The following is an 18818-nucleotide window of genomic DNA, read 5'->3' on the forward strand; positions in this document are numbered from 1 at the left end:
TTATAATCTCTCTCTGTCTCTGTCTCTGTCTCTCTCTTCTTCTTTTGAGACAAGTTCTCACTGTGTAGGTCTGGGAGGCCTGAAACTCACAGAGATCCCCTGCCTCTGCCTCCAGAGTGCTGAGATTAAAGGTGTGCTCCACCATCCCCCCGAATGTACTTTATTTATTTTTAATAAAATGTAGGAAATACTAACCTGACAGATTTAAAGTCGTCATCTCAAGCCATCAATAAGGGTCAGTGGCCAAAAGCACTTGCCCTAAAGACTGACAACCTGAGTTCAATCCCCAGATTGAAGGAGAGAACGGTATCTGAAAGTTGTTCTCTGACCTCCTGCTTGTGCTGGGGCTTGTGGGTCCCCCACCCTCAAATCATACATCCAAAAAAAGGAAGAGGAGGAGGGGCGGAGAGGGAGGGAGGAAAGGAAGGAGGGAGGGAGGAAAGAGAAGAAAGGGAGGAAAGAGAAGAAAGGGGAGGGCAGGGGAGGGCAGGGGAGGGCAGGGGAGGGGAGGGGAAGAGAGGGAAGGAATGACTAGAGTTTTTTCCCTCCACTGTGTGGTTTGCAGGGATTGAACTCAGCTAGGCAGGCTGGCTACAAGCACCTTTATAAGTTTAGCCATCCCACCCCCCAACCCAGGACAGGGTTTCTCTATGAAAGTGAGGCTAGCTTCAAATTCCCAATCCTTCTGCCTCTGCGCCCCAAGTGCTGGAATCTTGGGTTTGTGTTTCCATTCCTGGCTTCATGGCTAGCATTATTCTTTGAGATGTTTTTGTTGTTGGGTTTTGTTGTTGTTGTTTGTTTTTTTCTTGTTTTGTTTTGTTTTTTTTTTTGTTTTGTTTTTCTGTGTAGCATCACTAGCTGTTCTGTTCTGGAACTCTCTCTGTAGACCAGGCTGACCTCACAGAGATCCGCCTGCCTCTGCCTTCCAAGTGCTGGGATTAAAGGCGTGCGCCACCACTGCCTGGCTTTTTGAGATACTTTTAATCAAGTTTAAATAAGTGATAGAACTGCTTGGGGAAAGTGCCAAAGACGGTTCCTACAACCATCACACCCTGTTACTTCGAAGAGTCACAAACGTGAAGGCTAAAAATGGCACTCTAAAACCTTCAAGAGAATAGTATTTACTTTTCTAACCATTAAGTAGAAAAAGTTAAACTTCAGTGAATGATTAACAAGAGTTTCCATAAATGTAATTATAAATGACCATAGAATAACATAGCAGTCTGATCTAAATAGCTTTGAACACTCTCATACATGGAGAATACACCGGCCAGAAGTGAAAAATGACTACAAGTCATTGAAATGGTAACGAAGGGTTTGAAAACAGGACTTGATGGGAACTTCACCACGGACTAGGTCATTTATTATGAGAACTTGGAGGAAACAAAACCCTTACACATTAGGCTAGGTGTGACTCACGTCCTTGATCCCAGCCATTAGTGGAGGCAGAGGCAGGAAAATCTCTTATGAGTTCGAGGCCAGCATGGTCTATAAATCGGGTTCCAGGCCAGATAGGACTTCATAGAGATACCCTGTCCCAAAACAAACAACAATAACAATAAAAAAAAGTCCATAGAAACACAAGGGCTGGAGAGGTAACTCAGTGGCTGGGCAAGCCTTCCAGCACCAGGAAGGATGTCTGGTGTGGCTGTGCTGGTGCCTGTACCACCTGGGGATGAAGACGGGAAGATTACTGGGGTTTCCTCACCATCAGCCTACCTTCTGGTTCAGTGAGAGCCTCGGTCCCATAAAGCAGAGCGTGACACTAAAACATTCCATGTCGTCCTCCGCCCTCTGTGTTGGTGCATGAGCACAGGTACACGTGTGCACGCACCACAGGCACACACACACCACACTCACGAGCATACATACACAATAGTAATAATAACAACGTAAGATTTCATTCAAACCACTGAACATTAGCGATTCCGGCAACGTAGGGCTAGGAATGCTGAGCATGGCCTAGAACCTTCTGGCTTATCAGTGAATCATGAATGAACCACAGAATTACCTAGAGCGGTCCTCGAGTGATCTGATGGCATCTTTTGGAAATGGTTTGGGAGAACCCAGACGTGGGTAGAAGCCACGATCTTTTAATGTTGGGTGTTTTAATAGGGAGGTGGTACATGGCCAGGTATGTGGGATGCACTTGTACTCCTGGCCCTTGGGAGGCAAAAGCAGAAGAAGCCTCGCTGGTTTACATAATGAATTCCAGGCCAGCCAAGGCTACATCGCAGGACCCTGTCTCCGGAAGCTAAAATAGAGGGGGTGAGGGGAAGGGATGCCTGCTGGTGCCTCCTGCTTCCGCTCTTAACCAGAGATTATGGCAGAGGTGATTTACTGTTATCCAATCCCCTTTCATGTTAGTCCATCGTAGCGTCCTCCTTTTGCCATATTTTAAGCATCAATATGTTATCATTGACTATAAAACACACCCCATGCACAATAAATTCCAGAATAATTGAGCTTCATATTTACATTTTACATTTTTTTTCTGAGACTTTTAGAAGCTTGGAAAATCTGCAAGAATAATCACACAAAAGAGTCCAGCTCCCTGACAGAAACTGTTTCTAACTATTCTTTTGAGTTTTAAAATTCTTATTTATTTATTTATTCATTTATTTTTACTTATTTATTTGGTTTTTCAAGACAAGGTTTCCCTGTGTAACAGTCCTGGTTGTTCTAGAACTCGATTTGTAACCAGGCTGGCCTGGAACTCACAGAGATCTGCCTGCCTCTGCCTCCCGAGTGCTGGCATTAAAGGCGTGTACAACTTCACATCTGTCCCTGGAAAACTGAGTATCTTTTGTTTATTGTTCAGTTTCCTGCATGTAAACAAAATATCTTGATCATACCCATCCATCCCCCCAACTCTTCCCTTCCACTCCCCCCACCCCGACACTCCCAACAGGTGGAAAATTAACTTTTCTTTTCTTTTTTCTTTTTTTTGGTTTTTCAAGACAGAGTTTCTCTGTGTAGCTTTGCGCCTTTCCTGGAACTCACTTGGTAGCCCAGGCTGGCCTCGAACTCACAGAGATCCGCCTGCCTCTGCCTCCTGAATGCTGAAATTAAAGGCGTGCGCCACCACCGCCCAGCAGAAAATTAACTTTTCAAATGATCAGGGGTCCCTTAATGCCCTCCAGTGATGGTCAGGTTCTCCACCGGTGTCCCTCCATGTCCTTCTGACCCCTTCACTTCTTCATCTCTATTTTATTATCTTATTTGCTTCCTACCACCCATGGAATTTATCAGCCTGGACTTCTGACGGAATCAAAAAAGATCAGCCTGGTGGACATGGGAGGGACCTGAATATGGATGAGATTTGGGGATCCCTACTGTCTCTCAAGGGCATGGAGTCCCAAGAGCTGTCTCTAAAGCAAAAGGCAGCTAGGTTCCTGTCAAGCTACTGAGTCTAAAGCACAAAGGTTGACGCACCCTTCAACCAATCATTCCAAAGGTAGACGGCCTTGGACAAGATAGAAGGTAACCTTGGAAAACCGTAGGGGGTTGTGCAAGGGTCCTGGCTGCATCCCATTCACATTGTCCTAGCAGATCCTTCTGAGTATCATCCATCCACACATCTGCATGAGTTGGGTCAAATGGACCATCTCAGGGCAAAATTGTCTCCCTGTTGTTTGACAAACAAGAGTCAAGTCATACCCAAAAGCGCTGCGCAGAGAGCCTCCCCGCCCCATGTCCTCTCAGGAGAAGCATCTTTGCCTTCAGTCCAGAGCCAAGATAACCCGAGATACTCCGATAGCTTGTGCAAACAGCAGCAAGGGGGCAGGACGCCGGGGGAGGCACGAAGGTCACCTTGGGCTGTGGCAGCACGTGCGTGCGCCTGGTATCCAGAAATCCAGGTTGCAAACGTGTTGCAAAGGTGCAAACCTATCACCTTCTAGGCTGCCATGGTTCCTATTTTAATGCTGATGTGACCAAGATTTTATCACAGCTTATGGCTCTTTCCTAGGATCCCCTAGTCAACAGAGGGCTATTTTGAAGAAACTCGCCTCCCTCTTCTTCCCTACTAGGCTGGTTAAATTCCATTAGTTTTTCTTTAAACCGTTCATGTATTTATTTACTGGGGAGAGGGTGGGTGTGTGCTTGAGGAGTGTGAGTATGCTACGATGCACATGTGAGATCAGAAAGCACCGTTCAGGAGTTGGTTCTCTCGTTCACACATACAGCCCAAGTGAAACCTGATTCTCCTGCCTCTGCCTCCCAAGTGCTGAGATTACGCCCCCCCCCCCCCCCCCCCGCCCCCATGCTTGGCTCTGGCTAATTCCTATTCAGAGTGTGATCGTGCCTTGATCTTGATTGTGCCACACTCTCCCTGGAGTGTTGGTGGCAGTCCCACGAGTGAGGTTGTTAACTAATGGCTAAACTCTCATGCTTGTGTGTGTGCTCCTTACGTACACATCTGGTGTGCACAAGTCTGAAGGGAATTGCTGATTACTGTGATTTCTTTTGTTTGTTTTTTGTTTTTTGTTTTTCAAGACAGGGTTTCTCTGTGTAGTTTTGGTGCCTGTCCTGGAACTCACTTTGTAGACCAGGCTGGCCTCGAACTCACAGAGATCCGCCTGGCTCTGTCTCCCGAGTGCTGGGATTAAAGGTATGCACCACCACTGCCGGCTGATTGCTGTGATTTCTAAGGATAAAAGTACTAGAATCGAGAGACTAAGTGGCTGCCATCAGGGTGGAATGTCCCCTTTAGAGTCTGCCATTCACAGCTGTAAAGAAAGCAGACCCCACAACTTTCCACAGTGATTCTAGCCCCAGAGCAGCTCAGGAAGGCGAGGCTTCAGACCACCCTTTCCATTCTTTGATAAGGTCACGTAGTCTATATTCCTTCCCACCTCCCAGCTCCTCCCAGGGCCTCCCCCATTCAACCCCATTGTGCTTTCTCTATCTTAAAAAACAAAAACGAAAGAGAAATCCATGGAAAAACACGGAGTTCCAAATTGGTTTGACAACTTCTGAGCATGGGGCCCGCACAGACATGTGGTTGGTACACCTCGTGTCGCTCCGTAGAAGAAAACAGATTTTCCTCCCCCTGGCATCTGTTATTTACAAAGAGCTGCTTGACTAGGGTGGGACTCTGGTCCCCACTCCTCCTCCTCCTCCTCCGTGATGAGACTTTGGTCTGGCTTGATCTTGCGCAGGTCACAGTCTCTGTGGGTAACTAGCACAGACCCAAGTTGGACAAGGTGGACCGTGGCAGACTTGGGAGTGCTCAGCCCTAAAAGGGATGTCTTTATCACACACACACACACACACACACACACACACACACACACACACACACACGTATGCATGCACGCACGCACGCACCCCCCCCCCCAAGGCTCATGGATCTATGCAGAAGGGGGGCCTGGAAAGTTGGGAGAGCCAGAGGAAGCAGACCATGTTAAGAAAACAGCCTTTTCCAGCCACACAGGGCAGACGCACACATGAACTCACAGGGCTCAGACCCTTTAAGGCAGCCAGCCTTGGTCTCCGCTGGCTCCTTGCAGAAACTACAACCTCAGGCTAGAGGCAAGAGAGGAGGCTAAGGCAGATCTCTGTGAGTTCGAGGACAGCCTAGTCTACACAGTGAGATCTAGGACAGGCAGATCCTGAGATTCAAGAGAAACCCTGTCTTGAAAAAAAGGGGGTGGGGGCTAGAGCTTAAGCCCTTCTCTGAGAGGAAAGCATTCACAAAGATCCTTGTGCTTGGTGGCGCACGCCATTAATCCCAGAAGCGGCAGAGGCAGGCAGATCTCTGTGAATTTGAGGCCAGCAGGGTCTACATAGTGAGTTCTGGGACAGCCAAGCTACATAGTGAGACTCTGTCTCAAAATAAATAAATAAACAGATAGATGATAGCTAGATATAGATAGATAGATAGATTAGATTAGATAGATACATACATACATACATACATACATACATACATACATACATACATATCAAATTAATCTCTGGAGTTGCATATGGCAGTCCATACCTGTAACCCCAGTACTGAACTCTAAGGACTGTGGTTTGGAAGCTAGCCTGGGATACATTATGAATCTTAGTCTGAGAAGAAAGGAAATCGTGAAGACTTGGACATTTGAATGCTAAATTGTTCCAGGATCCAGCAAGGAAAACACAGAGAGGACGGGGGTCGGGTGGTGAGTAAGGACCTACTGCTGAGGTAATCGCTCGAAATGTCTTCCTCTAGAAAATTTCTCCAGGAATGATTTAAATTTGTTTTTGTTGTTGTTGTTGTTGTTTTCACATAAAGCTGGTAGGCACTAGTTTTGAAGTCCTTACCATTTACATCAATGCTGACTTTCCCCACCCTAGCAAGATTAATAGAACATGCTTGGGTCTATAGGATTTATCAAGTGCGAATTCATTGCCCGTGACTGGTTGTTTTTGACTTACGAAAAGGCAGTCATCGATGGTTCATCCTGGTAGAAAACATCTCGGGTGAGTGGAAGAAAACTAAAGAACAAAACTGAAAATTGGCCACAGGTCAAAAATAGTAACGGCAGGGCATGTTGGCACACACCCTTCATCCCAGCACTCGGGAGGCAGAGACAAGCGGACCTCTGTGGGTTCCAGTCTGGCCTGTTTTACATAGTGAGTTCCACACCAGCTGAAGTTCCACATAGTGAGACCCTGTCTCAACCAACCAACCAACAACAACAAATAATAGAGGGGTATATATTTGTCTTTTTAAAACACTCGGACAGCAGAAATTGAGAGAAATGAAGAAAGACATTGGGAGGCAAGCCAGTGGGCTGGGATGTACCTCCCTGGTAGCTAGCAGACTTGCCTAACGTGCCCAGAGCCCTTGGACAACAGCCAGTACCCCATAAACCAGGCATGGTGGTGCACACCTGAGATCCCAGTACTCGGAAGGTAGAGGCCAGAGGATCAGAAGTTCAAGGTCATCCTCCACTATATATCAAGTTCCACACTGACCGAGGCTAGAGGAGACAAAAGAAGCAAGCCAAATGCTTTGGAGAAGTGCAGCGGCCATGACGCAGATGAAGGGCAACCCCATGGGTGGCCAGAATAGAGAAGCAGCCTTGTCTAGAACCCTGAATTGAGTCTCTCTTGGTCCCTTCTTTAGTTCATGGCTCTGCGAAACCACACTTCTGGCTTTTAAGTAGTTATCATAATATTTTGTTTTACGGAGTTCCCTATGTTTCTCCTTCACACACTTCATTCTTTTTTTTTTTTTTTTTTTTTTTTTTGGTTTTTCGAGACAGGGTTTCTCTGTGTAGCTTTGCGCCTTTCCTGGAACTCACTTTGGAGACCAGGCTGGCCTCGAACTCACAGAGATCCGCCTGCCTCTGCCTCCCCAGTGCTGGGATTAAAGGCGTGCGCCACCACCGCCCGGCCACACACTTCATTCTTATTCTTCCCAATAAAAACCTTCCCGAGAGCCTGGTCCTAAGCCTGTTTCAGCCTTTTGGGGCAGGGCAAGCCAGCCATTGAGGAAGTACTCAATAAATACCCATTAAGTGGACCAGAAGCTGATAGAGGTTCTGCTGTAAGAGACCACAACTGAAAATGTGAATAATAATAATAATAATAATAATAAGAAGAAGAAGAAGAAGAAGAAGAACAACAACAACAGCAGCAGCAGCTAAGGCTGATACAAAACTTAACCCCTGCCAAGCACTGTTATAAAGGTTTTTTTTGTTGTTGTTGTTGTTTGGTTGGTTGGTTTGGGTTTTTTTGTTTGTTTGTTTGTTTTTCATGACAGGGTCTCTTTGTGTAGCTTTGCGCCTTTCCTGATCTCGCTCTGTAGACCACTCTGGCCTCGAACTCACAAAGATCCACCTGGCTCTGCCTCCCGAGTGCTGGGATTAAACCATGCACCATCACTACTCGGCTGTTCTAAAGTTATTTCCAGTGTTAACGCTCACAACATCCCCTTCGTGGACTCGATTGTTATCCATTTACGGACTCAGCAGCCTGCACTGTCCTGGCCTTCTACCTCAGGACCAAAAGGGGCTGAAGAGATATCTCAGAGAGCAAACTGCTTGTCACATGAGCGTGAGGACTTGAATTTAATTTTTAGAATTCATGGAAGAAGGCTGGGTGTTGGGGCCATCCAAATGACTCAGCAGGTAAATAAGTCTGCTGCCAGGCCTGATGACTTGAATTTGTTCTCCAAGACCCACACGGTGGAAAGAGAAAACCAACTCCCCAAGGTTGTCCTCTGACCTGGACATGTTTGCCTTGGCATGTGCATGAACACACACACACACACACACACACACACACACACACACACACACACACACAAGTAAATGTAATAAAAAAATTTTTTTGGCCGGGCGGTAGTGGCACACGCCTTTAGTCCCAGCACTAGGTAGGCAGATCTCTGTGAGTTCGAGACCAGCCTGGTCTACAAAGCAAGTTCCAGGAAAGGCGCAAAGCTACACAGAGAAACCCAGTCTCATAAAACCAAAAAAAAAAAAAAAAAAAAAAAAAAATTTTTTTTTTGTTTTGTTTTTGAACTGTCCAGGACTTACTAACCCTGTCGCAACCCCAGCGAGTAGGAACAGTGAAGACCAATGATATTTCCTTTCCCATCAGGCTCATTCGAAAGTGTGGCACAACTACGACAAGAACTTCCGCCCCCAGCAGAAGGGCTGGCTGTCCATTACCCTGGGGTCCCACTGGATAGAACCAAACAGAACGGAAGACATGGCGGATGTGGTGAGCTGCCAGCACTCCATGGCGTCCGTGCTTGGATGGTTCGCCAACCCCATCCACAGGGACGGCCAGTACCCGGAGTACCTGCAGACGATGCCCGACATAACCTTGTTCTCCGAGGCGGAGAGGGAGGAGGTGAGGGGCACGGCCGACTTCTTCGCCTTTTCCTTCGGGCCCAACAACTTCAGGCCTTGGAACACCGTGGTGAAAATGGGACAAAATGTATCGCTCAACTTAAGACAGGTGCTGAACTGGATTAAACTGGAATATGACAACCCCCGAATCTTGATTTCGGAGAATGGCTGGTTCACAGACAGTTATATAAAGACAGAGGACACCACGGCCATCTACATGATGAAGAACTTCCTCAACCAGGTTCTTCAAGGTTGGTCGCACTCTGGCTCAGTTTTCAATAAACGTATGTGTATGTATGTTTCCTCGTGTGAGCGTAGGCCACGTGTGTCCAGGTGCTCTGGGAGGCCAGAAGAGGGAGTCGGACGGCCTGGAGCTGGAGTTACAGGCAGTTGTGAGCCACCTGACTGACACTGGTGTGAGGACCAAACTCAGGAAGCTCAGGAAGAGCTGCAGGCATCTCTAACTGATGAGCTGTTCTCTCCCAGCCCAGCTCAAGGTTTTGTTTAAGCTAGTTACCTTGAATATGTCATTACGGATGATGGTTTTTCTATCGTTCAGTATTGGCCAAAATTTGTTGTTGTAAGTGCCAGGGTCCCGCATAACCCAGATTGGCCTTGAATGTTCTGTTTCTACTCCTAAATGCTAGGATTATAGGCATTAACCACCCAGCTGTTTCTTTCTTTATAAAGGACATATGTTTAAAGTTTCCTATCAAGAGTGATTATTGGAGGCCGGGCAGTGGTGGCACACGCCTTTAATCCCAGCACTCGGGAGGCAGAGCCAGGCGGATCTCTGTGAGTTCGAGGCCAGCCTGGGCTACCAAGTGAGTTCCAGGAAAGGCGCAAAGCTACACAGAGAAACCCTGTCTCGAAAAACCAAAAAAAAAAAAAAAAAAAAAAAAAAAAGAGTGATTATTGGAATCATGATCCTTTTTTGTTGTTGGTGGTGGTTTTTTGTTTGTTTATTTTGTCTTTCGAAACAGGGTTTCTCTGCATAGCCCTGGTTACTCTGGAACTTACTCTGTAGACCAGGCTGGCCTCAAACTCACAGATCTGCCTGCCTCTGCCTCCCCAGTGCTGGGATTAGAGGCATGCGCCACCACCCCCTGGCATATGAACATCTTGACACGTTTGAACAATGAAAGTTCTGAAAACAAAGCTGAGCCATTTCTACGCTCTTGGAGATTTTTTTCCTACCTCAATGTCACCTCATTCACTACTCAGGCAGTGACATCTACAGGCCAATGGAAATGAGGAGGCCAAAGACAGCTCAGGGTGTCCCCATCAGATCAGGCTCCACCCTACCTGAACAGAATTCCTGTGGGTCTTTCTCCAGCTGAGCTGCTCTTTCGAAGTCCTAAGTATTGGAGCTAGGGAGCAGGCTAAGAGGGTAAAGTAGTTGCTATGAAAGCAAGAGGACCTGAATTGGACCCCCAGCACCCACAAACACAGCTGGGCGCAGGACAGGTGGGATGACTCAGCCAGGAAAGGCACGTGCCCCACCAAGGCAGACCCCGGAATTCAATCCGGGGACTCACATGGTGGAGAGAGAGAAGTGACTTCAGCGAGTTGTCCTCACACATGCACTAGGGCATGCATTCACCCACACACATGCACTGCACACACACACACACACACACACACACACACACACACACCCCTCCCACCACAATACATAAATAAAGTAGAACTTCAAAACTAAGTCCTAAATGTGGAGAGAAATCCCAGCTCCTGCAGGAAAGAGGCTTCAGGAAGGGTCTTCAGAAAGAGCAAGTCTTGGGACTGGGCTGGAGAGATGGCTCAGAGGTTAAGAGCGCTGGCTGAGGTCTGAGTTCGATTCCCAGCAACCACTTGGTGGCTCACAACCATCTATAGTGGGATCTGATGCCCTCTTCTGGCGTAAAGGTGTACATGCAGATAGAACACTCGTATACATAAAATAAATAAATAAATCTTAGAAAAGAAAGAGCAAGTCCCTCTCCTGGTCTCACTGCCCCACTGTGCAAGAAGGAACAGCATGAAATACAGCCACACCAGGCCCTGGGCCACATGAACATGGCTGGCCTCAAAGAACACTGCCGACAGGCCCCTGGGTCAAGTGCCACGCACTTAGGCAAGAGGGGTTTCTATTCCATCCTTCCTCACAACACCACACCACCATGGGATCAGAACTATGGCTTGTTGAAATACATTTGCCTTTTTGGAATCTTCTGCCATGGTTGTCTACCTTTCTTTCAAAAAAGGATTTTCTACCTTTTTTTTTTGTTTGTTTGTTTTTGTTTTTGTTTTTGTTTTTCGAGACAGGGTTTCTCTGTGTAGCTTTGCGCCTTTCCTGGAACTCACTTGGTAGCCCAGGCTGGCCTCGAACTCACAGAGATCTGCCTGGCTCTGCCTCCCGAGTGCTGGGATTAAAGGTGTGCGCCACCACCACCCAGCATACCTTTAAAAAAAAAAAAAAAAGGTTTATTTATTTATTATGTATACAGTGTCATGCCTGCATGTATGCCTGCAGGCCAGAAGAGGGCACCAGATCTCATTACAAATGGTTGTCAGCCACCATGTGGTTGCTGGGAATTGAACTCAGGACCTCTGGAAGAGCAGCCAGTGCTCTTAACCTCTGAACCATCTTTCCAGCTCCCCAATTTTCTACCTTTTAAAAAAAGTGTTAATGATAAAGCCCCAGAATGCAGAAATGAGGCATTTCTGTGAGAGAAATTAAGGGTGGGGTTTTTTTGTTTTTATTTTTGTTTGTTTGTTTGGTTTTTTTTTTTAATTAAAATGATTCAAGGTGGGTTGAGGCTGCTCTTGCAGAGGTCCTGGGTTCAATTCCCAGCACCCACATGGCAGCTCACAACTGTTTATAACTCCATTCTAGAGGATCTGATTCCCTGTTCTGGCTGCCATGTACACAGACACATAGGTAGTTTACAGATACACATGCAGGCAAAATACTCCTGCACATGAAATGATTTTTTTGTTAATAAGCAAAAATAATAACTTTTTAAAAATGATTCAGGGCTAATTTCAGTTTTCATTGTAGACCAGGCTGGCCTTGAACTCGCAGAGATCTGCCTGCCTCTGCCTCTCAAGTGCTGGGATCAAAGTCTCCGTATCTCATTTTTACCTAGTGAGAAAGGTCCTTAGGGATTATCTTTTCCAATATTTTCTGTTTGCAAATGAGGAAGCAGCCATTCCAAACCTTGCCCAATAGCTCCCTCCCACAGACCCGGCGGGACCTGGCCTTGGACCTGCTGCCCCTCAGCCCAGCCACTTCTAACACCACGCCTCTGCCTTCCACGCCTCCTGTCTGCATTTGCTTGTGTTCGTCCTGAGAGCTGGTATTTCAGTCCCTGAAGGACAATATCGCAGAATGGACAGTCATGCACAAGCAGGAACCTGCCCAAACTCAGAATGAGTAAGTCCAGGTCACTAGTAACATCTACATCCCCAAAGGCTCTGAAACAGATGCCCCATGCCCCAGGACACAGATCTGCACACTAAATACAGCCCTCCCCCATTCTTTTAAAATTTGAGACAGGGTCTCACCATGTAGCTCTGGCTGACCTGGAACTCAATATGTAGACCAAGTTAACCTTGAACTCAGAGATCTGCCCTCCTCTGCTTCCTGAGTGTTGAGATGAAAGGCAAGTACCATTATACCCTGCTAAACAACATGATTAAAAAAAAATTTAAATAGCCGGGCAGTAGTGGCACACACCTTTAATCCCAGCACTTGGGAGGCAGAAGCAGGTGAATCTCTTCGTGTTCGAGGCCAGCCTGGTCTACAAAGCAAGTTCCAGGACAGCCAAGACTGTTACACAGAGAAACCATGTCTTACAAAATAAAATAGAATATTTTTTTTAACTATCAGAAATGTTTTTAATGAGATCCTTAACTGTCATCTGTTTGTTAGAGAGTGTGTAGTGTTTATTTATTTTGTGTGTGAGGTACACTTGGAAGTCAGAGGACAACTTTTCCCTTCCCACCATTCAGGTCTCTGACTGATGTTGGCAAGCTTTGTGGCAGGTGCCCCAAACCAACAATTTTTTTGTTTGATTTAAAAGGCCTGGTATTTAGCAAAAGTGTTGCTGCTGTGATATGTCCGGCCTTGCTTGTTGTTAATGAAGCTGAAAATCCCTGCTTCCTTTTCTCCGTGCAGCAATCAAGTTTGATGAAATCCGAGTGTTTGGTTACACAGCCTGGTCACTCCTGGACGGCTTTGAATGGCAGGATGCCTACAGGACCCGCCGAGGACTGTTTTATGTGGATTTTAATAGTGAGCAGAAGGAGAGGAAACCCAAGACCTCGGCACGTTACTACAAACAGATCATACAAGAAAACGGTTTCCCTTTGAGAGAGTCCATGCCAGACGTGCAGGGCCAGTTTCCCTGTGACTTTTCCTGGGGGGTCACCGAGTCTGTTCTTAAGGTAAGTGGCTGCTTCTAGATTAATCACACACTAGGGGAGAGAGGGTACAACATGTTTTTACAAATGTCCCGTGTTTGGATGTTTTGCTTGCATGTGTGTCTGCGTGCCTGGTGCCCACAGAGGCCAGAAGAGGGCACTACTGTATCTTCTAGGACAGGATATACAGATAGTCATAAACATCCATGTAGGTTCTCTGAAATACTAGTCAGTGCTCTTAACTGCTGAGACATCTCTCCAACCCTGAGTCGTGGTTTTTAAAAACGTTATTACATTTAATTGCATATGTAACGTGGTGCATATCTTAGCTAGGGTTTCTATTGCCGTAAGGAGACACCACGACCACGGCAACTCTTAGAAAAAAAGCATTTAATTGGGGTGGCTCACTTACAGTTTCAGAGGTTCAGTCCATCATCACCATGTGGAGAGCATGGCATCGTGCAGGCAGATGCGGAGCTGGAGCTGAGAGTGCAGGCGACAGGAAGTCAACTGACTGTCACCCTGAGGGAAGCTTGAGAAAAGAGACCTCAAAGCCCGCCCCCACAGTGACACGCTTCCTCCAACAAGGCCACACCTCCTGATAGCGCTACTTCCTTTGGGGGCCATTTTCTTTCAAACCAGCACAGTGCATATTGCGGCATTTGGGGAGGTTAGAAGACAAATTTGTGGAGTTGGTTCTTTCCCTCCGCCTTTATCTGGGTGTGAGGGATTTGAACTCGGAGCACCAGACTAACTGAGTAGGTGTTCCACACCCTGAGCCACCTCCCCAGCCTGAATCCCCTGGTTTTCATTGTCACATGTTAATTACACTAGTGTGTTCAGTATCACCCCTTCACATGTGTGTACAATGCACTTCTGTCACGGTCACCTCCCCATCACATCCCTCACTCTCCTGCTGGTCCTCTTCCACTTGGAGTGCATCATGTTTATGTGGACTCTTAGCAGATAACCACCTGTGTTGTCCACAGCTAGTGTTTTCTGGGGGTCTGTAGAGTGCAGGGCATTTTGCCTGATCTTGCCTTGTTTTGTGGCGAAATGACCTTTTATGAACATCTTTTCAACGATACTGGGACGTTCGCAACTTTTTGAAACACTGGAGCTGGCCTTAGCTGGGAAGACTGCTGAGGTCATTCACTATGCACAGGCTGAACTTCATGCTCACATGGTCAATGTTCTCTCTGCTTAATGTTCTAGATAACTGGCTGGCAGATGGCAAGTGGGCAATAATATGACCTTGTAATTAGACTATGAAAGATGACACACGAGAAAACAATTAGAAGGGAAATATTTACCAAAGGTTAATCACCATTTTTCCTGGTGCATTTAAATTCAGCCACAGGGGGGAAGTACTTTAACCCAAGTGCAGATTTTTTTTCCTTGCTCTAATTAATCTCGAATTTGGAAATGTTCTTCTTACATCTTTTCTTTTCCTTTCTTTTCTTTTCTTTTCTTTTCTTTTCTTTTCTTTTCTTTTCTTTTCTTTTCTTTTCTTAGTTTTTTGAGACTGGGTTTCTTTGTAGCCCTGGCTGTTCTGGAACTAAACCCAAGTCACCTTGCCTTTCTTTCTTTTCTTTTTCTTTTTTTTCTTTTGGTTTTTCGAGACAGGGTTTCTCTGTGTAGCTTTGCGCCTTTCCTGGAACTCACTCGGTAGTCCAGGCTGGCCTCGAAATCACAGAGATCCACCTGGCTCTGCCTCCCGAGTGCTGGGATTAAAGGCGTGCACCACCGCCTGGCCACCTTACCTTTCTATGATGGCTTCCAGTTGAGACCCTGCCTTCCCCACAGTGCACCTGGGGGGTGACACAGGACCATCCCCATCTGATTGTACAGCCGAAGCTCAAAGGGGGAGATTCAGGGCTGAGGATATAGTTTAGTTGGTACAGTGCCTGCCTAACATGTACACGGCCCTGGGTTTGATCCCTAGCATGGAATTAACTAGGTGGAGCACTATATGCCTGTAAGCCCAACACTTGGGAAATGGAGACAAGAGAAGCAGGAGTTCCAGGTCATCCTCAGGTACTTATTAGGCTTAAGGCTAGCCTGGGCTGTATGAGCCGCCACACACATACACACACACACACACACACACACACACACACACACACACACACACACAAAGGAAAAGGAAGACAGAAAAGTCTGTGAGTCTCCGAGGCAGAAAGGCTGGGAGATCCAAAGTCAATCTTCAGGATTTGAGGTTATCTCACTGTCTTTCCCCCTCATAACTGAAGCTCCTTGCACAGGGAGAACATTCCATACTCTGCTGCTGAGTGAGTGCCATGCTCACAGACACATGGTGGAGGAGATACTGTGTGAAAATGGGCTATCCTTGGACCTTCCTTCCTTTAAAAAATTTTTTTGAAGGGTTAGAAGGATAAAGCTTTTTTGTCCCATATTATAAACAGAATAGCAGAACACAGAGACCGTTACGAAGGACAAAGTTATTTATCTTGTAGTCTCTGCTATATAGCCCAGGCTGGCCTCACACTCATAGTAATCCTCCTGCTCCAGCCTCTTGGGAGCTGAGATTATAGACATGACTATGGTGGTATTTTATGTGTTTCTTATTTAATAAGACGGTTGGTTACATCTACACATGACCACTACTCTAGGCTATCGCTTGGACTTTTCAAACAAGACCTGCTGAGAGTTGTGGTCAGTGCATGCAAAGCGTCACTACCTCCTGTCACCCCCTCCCACGGCGTCTTTCAGGGACGGTCTGGCTCTCCTCTGAATGCAGGGGCTGCCCTCAGTGGGTCCTTTACATCCTCATTTTTACCTCTCATCAGCTGAGGGCAGGACTTAGAATCCATCTTTCATAACCGCCCTCAACTGAGGGCACCAGGCCACTTTCCTGATGCATTTCAACACCATCACACGGGATGCCATATAACCCGGATTTGTAGGTCAAATGAGCCGGAAAACGGCCTCTTAGGCTTTTGTCAAACAACTGCTCTCCCTCTCCTCTCTGTGGTTCCTTCCCTGCATTTCCTGGTCTCCCTGGAGATTTGAAGGGCTAGGACAAGGCGCTTCTCCCATGTGACCAGCAGTACAGCCGGAACAGAGACCATTATGAAGGACAAAGTAATTATCTTGCTTCGTAAGCTCAGTTCTTCCGATCTGAGCGGGTGGGATATGGCAGGAGACACACTCGATTTACCTGAATGGGCTTGCTTTCCACAGCCGGAGTTCATGGTGTCCTCCCCACAGTTTATCGACCCTCACCTGTATGTGTGGAACGCCACGGGCGACAGATTGCTGCAGCGAGTGGAAGGAGTAATGCTAAAAACAAGGCCGTCCCACTGCACAGATTACGTGAGCATCAAAAAACGAGTTGAGATGCTGGCCAAAATGAAAGTCACCCACTACCAGTTTGCTCTGGACTGGACCTCTATCCTTCCCACTGGCAATCTGTCTCAAGTTAATAGACAAGTGCTAAGGTACTACCGGTGTATCCTGAGTGAAGGACTGAAGCTGGGCGTCTCCCCCATGGTGACATTGTACCACCCCACCCACTCCCACCTAGGCCTCCCTGAGCCGCTTCTGAGCAGCGGGGGATGGCTGAACCCATACACCGCCCAGGCCTTCCAGGACTACGCAGGGCTCTGCTTCCGGGAACTGGGGGACTTGGTGAAGCTCTGGATCACCATTAACGAGCCTAATAGGCTGAGTGACATGTACAACCGCACGAACAACGACACCTACCGTGCAGCCCATAACCTGATGATCGCCCACGCCCAGGTCTGGCGCCTCTACGACAGGCTGTATAGGCCGGTCCAGCGTGGGGCAGTGTCGCTCTCCCTACATTCCGACTGGGCGGAACCTGCTAACCCCTATGTGGACTCACACTGGAAGGCAGCCGAGCGCTTCCTGCAGTTTGAGATCGCCTGGTTCGCGGATCCGCTCTTCAAGACTGGGGACTACCCGTTGGCCATGAAGGAGTATATTGCCTCTAAGAACCAGCGAGGGCTGTCCAGCTCCGGCCTGCCGCGCTTCACCCACAAGGAGAGCAGGCTGGTGAAGGGCACCATCGACTTCTATGCGCTGAACCACTTCACGACCAGGTTCGTGATACACAAGCAGCTGAACAGCAGCCGCTCTGTGGCAGATAGGGACGTCCAGTTCCTGCAGGACATCACCCGCCTGAGCTCGCCCAGCCGCCTGGCTGTAACGCCCTGGGGAGTACGCAAGCTGCTTGCGTGGGTCCGGAGGAACTACGGGGACATGGACATCTACATCACAGCCAACGGCATCGATGATCTGGCTCTGGAGAACGATCGGATCCGCAAGTACTACTTGGAGAAGTACATCCAGGAGGCTCTGAAAGGTGAGGTTTGGGAGCGCACATGCGGTGAGGTGGGAGAGGTGGATGAATTGACAGCATCGGAAACCTGGGCACAAAGATCACCAGTAATTCAGATTTGTGGCTCCTGACCACTGCATTTCCTCCTTATAATGGGCCTTTATTATTGAATTTTTAGTTGGGTTTTTTTTTTTTTTTTTTTTTTTTTTTTTTTTTTTTTTGAGAGTCTCTTTAGTCCTGACTGTCTTGGAACCCACTATGTAGACCACGCTGGCCTCAAACTCACCGAGAACCACCTGCTTCTGCCTACTGTGTGTCAGGATTAAAGGCATGCACCACCATGCCCAGCTTAATTTTTAATTTCATCATTAATGTTTTTTTAGACAGGGTCTAACTAGTCACCCAGGCTGGCCTCCAGTGCAGGCTGACCCCTCTCCTCCTGCCTCAGCATTCCAAGAAGTGGGATTACAAGCCTAGATCACCACATCTGGACTTTCATCAAGTGGCATAAACTCATTATGGAAAATTTGGAAAGCATTTCCCCCCACTAAATAACACCTAAAATTTCACTTCCCAAGAAAAACACAATGAATTTTGGATTACTTCCAGTGCGGCTCACCCCCCTCCCCAGACAGGGTTTCTCTGTGTAGTTTTTGGTGCCTGTCCTGGCTCTCGCTCTGTACACCAGGCTGGCCTCGAACTCACAGAGATCTGCCTGCCTCTGCCTCCGGAGTGCTGGGATTAAAGGCGTGCACCACCACTGCCCGGCCTTCTTAGATATTAATACACTTGAGCTCAAGCTGTTACCCTTTGCGTACACCTTGTTTGCTTGTCTGGGGAGTGGAACTCAGGTCCTTTTGGCCGTACTAAAAGCTACACCCCATATCCCTAACCCTTCTGTTTCTGTGGAGCTGGGAATTGAACCAAGGACCTCATGCATATGAGGCAAGAACTTTACCACTGGCCTACATGCCCAGCCCCTAACTTTTGTGTGTGCAGTGCTGGGCTTTATGTGCGCTAAGCAATCAACCTACCAGGGAACCACAAAACAGCCATGCAGTTGACTTACTCTCCAGACGGAGGGTCTCATGTACCCTAGGCTTGTCATGAACTCCTGTTCCGCCTCTGCTGCCTCCACTTAAGGTTGCAGACATGTGTAACCACACCTGCCCCACCTTTTAAAACATTAGATGTGTTTCATGTCATTAAAAGCTCTCAAGAATGTTAATGGATGCTTAACGTCCTATTAATAAGCA

The 18818-nt window shown here is 47.3% G+C and overlaps 1 protein-coding gene across 1 annotated transcript in view; it reads left to right on the forward strand.

Moving 5' to 3' along the window:
- The window catches only part of Klb (klotho beta), a 32094-nt gene that overhangs the window by 10074 nt on the left and 3202 nt on the right, over positions 1–18818 (forward strand). Inside the window, exons 2-4 of the mRNA XM_006974602.2 lie at positions 8581–9085; positions 12994–13262; positions 16443–17586. Of these exons, the coding sequence (XP_006974664.1) occupies positions 8581–9085; positions 12994–13262; positions 16443–17586 (1918 nt within the window). The remainder of the gene's footprint in view (positions 1–8580; positions 9086–12993; positions 13263–16442; positions 17587–18818) is intronic.

The sequence above is a fragment of the Peromyscus maniculatus genome, chromosome 10 (genome assembly GCF_049852395.1).
Source record: "Peromyscus maniculatus bairdii isolate BWxNUB_F1_BW_parent chromosome 10, HU_Pman_BW_mat_3.1, whole genome shotgun sequence".
Taxonomy (NCBI): Eukaryota; Metazoa; Chordata; class Mammalia; order Rodentia; family Cricetidae; genus Peromyscus; species Peromyscus maniculatus.